The 6,313-nt window shown below is 46.4% G+C and overlaps 1 protein-coding gene across 1 annotated transcript; it reads left to right on the forward strand.

Annotated features, from left to right (window-relative positions):
* The first annotated feature begins 2,497 nt into the window (after positions 1–2,497).
* On the forward strand, positions 2,498–5,216 carry LOC117854423 (chaperone protein dnaJ C76, chloroplastic). The gene is made up of 9 exons (XM_034736605.2): positions 2,498–2,881; positions 3,162–3,290; positions 3,377–3,506; positions 3,581–3,701; positions 3,866–3,947; positions 4,129–4,179; positions 4,394–4,432; positions 4,571–4,664; positions 4,765–5,216. Exons 1-9 carry the CDS (start codon positions 2,630–2,632, stop codon positions 4,890–4,892), a joined length of 1,026 nt encoding a protein of 341 aa, XP_034592496.1. The 5' UTR covers positions 2,498–2,629; the 3' UTR covers positions 4,893–5,216.
* Positions 5,217–6,313: the final 1,097 nt, after the last annotated feature.

Consider the following 6,313-nt stretch of genomic DNA (forward strand, 5'->3'; position numbering starts at 1 on the left):
GGTTCGGAGGCCGAGTTGGCTTAAGATGAGCTCGGAAGCCAACTGATCGGAGGCGAAGATAATATTGTTGGGCACTGTGGTCTGTGGACCGTGGTGGGAGTGGAAGTGCCGGCAGTGATCTCACTCCCACGATGCCAGGTTGGTGTTGGTCAGGAGATGAGATGGCGCCGCGCGTTGCGTTAGGTCGGCGCCGCCGCCCTGCCACCTAGGAATCGGTAGAGCTACGCGGAGACGCGAGCCGATTGGGCCGCGAAACCCGCCATGTATGACGTAGAACGCGCGCGCGGCGCACATAACATAGCATAGGAGAATCCCTCGCTTCCCGTGTATTCCGGCGCAACTGGCAGCGCCGGCGCCGCGCGTGGGAGTATTCTGGCTGGCCGAACTTTTCCGGAACGGCCCCGTCAAATTCTATTGCAGCATGTCTGCCACTGCCTGCCGGTACCGCCGTCTACGGGCTACGTCGTTGTTGTTTATGCTCGCACCACCTGAAGCCCTGAAGCTGGTCCCTTTGTTTTTTTTTTCAGAAGCACTTGAAGCTGGTGCTGCTGACGTGAACATGTCACAAGGGCTTTCGGGCATTAGGTCTGTATGCGTGAGATTTGGTTTTAGGTCATCAGTTTCGACACTGGTGGGATTGTAGGAGATGAACAGCTAACGGAGTGGACTGCAATGGAAACCATGTCCGTGGCTCGTCTTAGGTCTTGTTTGTTTGAGTTTCCGGACAACTTCTCATAGTGAAAAGCTAGAAACTCAAACAAACAACGAATTTCTTGTGCAGCTTCCGGAAAGCCAAAAGCTCAGAAAAATCGAGTTTATATGGAAAGCTGAAAAACTCAGAAAACACATCTTATAAAAGTTACTGTTAGCTTTTCAGAACAAAAATCATCGTCAGCTTTTCAAAAAATCTCAAAGCTGCAGCTCAAATAAACAATCCCTTAGTCAACTTGCCAGATTCAAAGTTCAGCAAGAGCAAAGTCCTAACGAACTGATCACAATTCAGACTTCAGAGAGTTTACTTGCCTTTACCTAGTGTGCTCGATACATGAGGGAGGGAGTACTAAACAAGCAATTGACGAGCAGAGGATTCCAAACGGGGGCGTGTGGACGATGGCATTGTCCTCCTAGTGGCTGATGTAGTGATGTACTAATGCCTGTCAGGCTTAGTATTGTGCTATTTCAGCTTTGTTAAATGATTGGTTTCCTGGCAGTGCTCTGTGTTACCAATAATGCATCAGCTGCTACCTGATGGAAAAAGACACTTCCTGAATTTTTCAGCTGAGGCTGTGCCCTCTTATCCATAATGATCCATGTAATTGGGCATTTTCACAATATCCTCCAAAAGAACAGAAATGGATTTTTGTTTGGCTTCAAGGCAAAGTGTTGTCTGTGGTGCACAACATGCGGCAAAAACAACAGGACCCACGTGCTCATTCTATGATTTTTACTCGACGTTTATGGGCCCACTCTGGAAGATAAAATGTAAAAGTGGAGGCAATGAGGATGACAGGTCACTATAATAACAAGGTAGAGATTTTATCATTGCCCACAATATTCTCAACAATCCATGTCATTGTCATAAATAATACGAAATGCTACTATCTCTTCACTGGGGCCCAGCCGAATCTTCTTCCCCTCCACAATTTCGGGCAAGAAAATATGCATATTGCACCTTACAGGTCCAATCTTATCAACAAACTGAATGAAATCATGGGCCTGTTCGCTTCAGCTTATAAGCCGGCTGAAAAGTCGAAACGGCTGATTTGTTGTGAGAGGAAAATACTGTTTGGTGGCTGATAAGCCGGCTGAATAAGCTGAAGCGAACAGGCCCCATGATTTTTCGTTATAGCCTTTCACTGTGACATACGACAAATGCTAGGTGTTTGTGACTATGGACAATTTTTTGTTCCTTACCTTTCCTTTAGTAGGACAGTATTCATTCTTTTTTGTTCACTTGATTCTGAGGGACAAATGTTAGGTGCTGCTGAATTTGGTACTCGTTTTGTAGTGCTATATGAGATCTTCTACAAGTCACCTTACAATTGATTCTAGAAAAAAGATTTAAAAGATCGAAAATAACAGTTTGTCTTGTAAAATATTATAGTCCCCACATCTTTCTTTTTTGTACTCGTTTGCACAGGAAAACATATCAGGTGTAAGGTTTGCAAATGCATGGGCGAATCCCGTGCTTGTTTAGGCGGTTGGACTCTGGGCCTTTGTGTGTTGTCCCCCTAGTTACAACTTACAACTCCAACGCCGAAGATCACCGGCTATGCCATACTTAGGTTTGTTCTATCGTAAGATTTGTTCCATTTCTCCCAGTCCCCAACATTCTTCAATCTCAAATTCTCAATCTGTCTACGTTAGTGGACAAGTCGCTGTTGGATATGTCATGAAGAAAGTTTAAGGGCTGCAGCACAAAATGTGGTCATAGGCAAGGTGGATATTGCTATACGGCAGAGAAAAATCGCGGGAGAGGAGTGGCGGAGAAAAACCAAAACAAACTCAGGGCGCCAAGAAAACGGACCGGAAAACAGAGCAGGAGAACCCCACAGGATCCACACCGCCTTCTCCTCCTCCCTCTCTCGCCGCCGGAGCCAGATCAAAATACACGCTGCCGCCTCATCCGATGGCTCCTCTCCTCTCCCCGCCGCTGCTCGCGGACTCCGTCACCAAGTTCCATGCGGCCTCAACGGCAGTCCCCTGCTCCGGCAGCCCACAGCGATATGCCATCACGGGATTGGCCGGGGCCGGAAGACGAGACCGGCGCCGGTGTCGTAGGACGCGGGGAAGGACGGGCTTGAGGGTGGAAGCGGTGGCGGCGGAGTCCCGCAGCTCGGAGGGGGGCGTCGCTGAGGATTATTACGCTGTTCTTGGTGTGGTGGGTATTTCATCTTGAAAGCTTTCTATTTTGCAGTTTGTATTAATTAGCAAGTAGGAGTGCCTATTTGATTCTTGCAGTTTGTCTAGTTTGTAGACGTGGAAAAACAAGCAGTCCTTTTCTTCTTACTCTGAAACTAGATTGCTCCTATCATCAATTCATCATGGCAGCAATTTCAAATGGTTAGGCAAAAGAAGCACACTGTGTACTGGAGGTAGTTTGTTGCATCCATGAAAATACTGTAGAACATTTAGAAGTTACAGTTCTTGCGTGTTTTCAGATGCCAGATGCCACACCGAAGCAAATCAAGAAAGCTTACTATAATTGTATGAAGTCATGCCATCCTGATCTCAGTGGGAATGACCCTGATGTCACGAATTTCTGCATGTTTATCAACGAGGTCTACACGGTAAAATCCTAAAAGAAATCCTACCATTTTATATGGAGCTTCATTACAATTTTGTCAGTAAAGTTAATATGTGCATATGAAAGCAGGTGCTTACCGATCCCATCCAACGAGCAGTATATGATGAGATCCACGGATACGCTGCGACTGCAACCAACCCTTTCTTGGATGACAATGCACCCAGGGATCATGTTTTTGTCGATGAGTTTAGCTGCATAGGTATTGATGACTTTGCCCTGAACATAAATTTTATTTGGAATCAATTTAATTATGTTCTGCCCACATCTCTGCAGGATGCAAAAACTGTGCTAATGTGTGCTCTAAGGTCTTTCAAATTGAGGAAGATTTTGGAAGGGCAAGAGTTTACGACCAATCAGGCGACATAAAACTGATTGAAGAAGCTATTGAGAGCTGGTACTAATGCCAGAGTCCTTTTTACTTTGCTTTTTGTTTGTTAATCTATCAATTATCCAAGAAACCTTACTGAAAATTTGGTGCAAAGTGGGGCAAATGATTTTCCCGTTATGCAAATATTATGACTCCTGTTATTGTTTTGATGAACTTTCATTTATGTTCAGTCCAGTTGACTGCATTCATTGGACTTCAGCTGCACAACTTTCACTACTTGAGGATGAAATGCGCAGAGTAGAGAGAGTAAACGTAAGAATTTCTTTCTAATAATTTTGATGGCCTGATCATGTTTGCAAGATTAATATTTTGAATGTAGCTAAGTTAACAATAGAACCAAGTAACCAAAACCTTCTATGTTGAAACAAACTACGGATGTTATCCTACCTTGTCTGTACTGTACTAATATATGATTTTTTTTCCATTTTATCAGGTTGGATTGATGCTTGCTGGAATGGGAGGTTCAATTGATGTGTTCCGTATGGTAATCTCTACTTCACATTTTTTTTGGTTTACAAATGGATCACCTATCACCATTCACCGATACTAAACATGGTCATTGTTTTTGTTGCAAATGCAATGACCTCATGAAGATGATATTTATAGTAAACTTAATTTCAAAGCTAGAAATCAAGGCACAACTTTCTTACATCTTGTTAACCTGTTTTATTTATCTTTCTTCCTTTTCACTTTGTCAGGCAAGTTCACGCTGGGAGAAGAGACAAGCCAAAGTGCTGGTATAATTCTCTGTTTGATATACAACTTTCATTGATACACATGAAAATGCTATTAACAAAATTTTCAGGATCAGAAATTTCTGATTATTCACATATTGACTGCTTGCACATTCTTCTGAACTTGTATGCCTCTTGCAGGAAAAGGTGAGAAGGCGGGTGAGCCAGGATGATTCCAGTAAGGGCGGCTCATGGAGTGATATCTGGGGAGCACCAACAAGATACCAGAAAAACGGTAAACTAACACATAGTTTTTGGAAATTGCCCTTGTTTTTTGTGTTTTCTATCCTTCACCTATATGTGTCTTCTTAACGCTCCCACTAACACATTAACAGAAGAGGAGGCAAAGGAGAGAGCAAAGCGAGCAGCGGCTGCAGCGAGGAGGTGGCGCGAGTACTCAAGGAAAGGAGCCGACAAGCCCCCCACGTACAAACTTCCAGAGGCAGTGCCCAACAAGGAGTGAGAACAAGGCAATGAGAGATCTTATGCAGTACTCCAGCATCAGCGATACTTAACCCACATTTACTCAATGTATAGTCTAATCATTTACAGAGAGCTCTAGCCTGTATAGCATTCGCTCTCTCGCACTCGATTCCACATCCTGTACCTGTAAATCCTCTGTTAGTGATAGCTCAGGTCGATTACCCATAGAGTTCAGATCCCAGATGCAAAACAACTGTACACAAAAATGTGGCACCTTGCTACTCTACAATCAATCATGATCTATGAAGCACGGAATCACAAAAATCCGCAAGCACAGCAATGAAGAGAGAGATGCATTTATTCAGAGATGTAGCAAAGAATGGGTATGGCATTCGACATACAAGTACAACACTGCAAGAGTCTGAATCTCGAGTCCTTATCTGACGGAGCAAGCGACAGCGTGAGCCCAGGACCTGAGATGCGCCTTCATGGCCACGCCTTCTCCGGGCGGTGGCATCCGCGCCTGCGAGCACCGGGCCGCCGCAGCAACTCGCGTCCGTCGCCTCTGCTCCTTCTGCCAAGCAACCATGCGCTCGTCCCACTCCCTGTCCCTGCAGAAGCTCCTCGCCGCCGCTCTGCGCTCCGTCGCCGCCGCCGCTCTTCGCTCCGTTGCCACCGCTGCCTCCTCGACGCTTTTGGGAGCCTGACCATCAGAGGAACTGCTGGTCGTCTTGTGGTGGGTATCTGCTTGCTGCTGTCTGGGCTGCAGCTCTTCGGCACAGTCGCTCTGCTTGTGCTTGGATGGTGGTTGGAGGAGGACGCTGGAGTAGAACCACAGGGAATCCATGGTCGCCAAAATGTCGTCTCCTTCCATGTTTCTGGCGAGACTAGAAGTAGAGCACGATAGATCTTGTGGATTTGGTAGTAGAATTGCAGAAAGATATTGGGAGCGCTGGGGATTTGTGCTTGAATGCCAGCTCCAGCTTGCTGTCCGGCCGGCCGTGTCCGTTTGAAATGGAAGCTTTACCTGGGTCGGGTGCCTGTGCCGCAACGGCTCGGTGCCGCTGCCGTACTGCGCGTGCAGCATGGCCGATGGCTGGACGTCCACCAAAAAGTCCATCTTTTGCACGCCTTTTCAGGAAGGCCAGATTGGGTTCCAGGTCAGGGTATGGGTTGGGTCGTTTAGGAGCTGGCCGGTGGGGCCTCTTGCCAGCCTCGGAGCGAACTGGACTGGACTGGACACTTTTTTGAAACGCGGAGCCAGAAGCTCCATGGGCTGGAAACAGTGCTGGCTTTGGGCTGCGTTTGTCGAAGCCCATGCTTGCACATGGGTGCAGAAATGCAGCAGGATGGCATTTCTTCCTTTTACAGAAAGAAAACGAAAGATGGTATAAATGGGAACGAACAAGAGCTGGAACTAGTTTTGAGGCCGCAATGCTGCATCGCTGGGCAAATCTCCTT

Source organism: Setaria viridis, chromosome 5 (assembly GCF_005286985.2).
Source record: "Setaria viridis chromosome 5, Setaria_viridis_v4.0, whole genome shotgun sequence".
Lineage (NCBI taxonomy): Eukaryota > Viridiplantae > Streptophyta > Magnoliopsida > Poales > Poaceae > Setaria > Setaria viridis.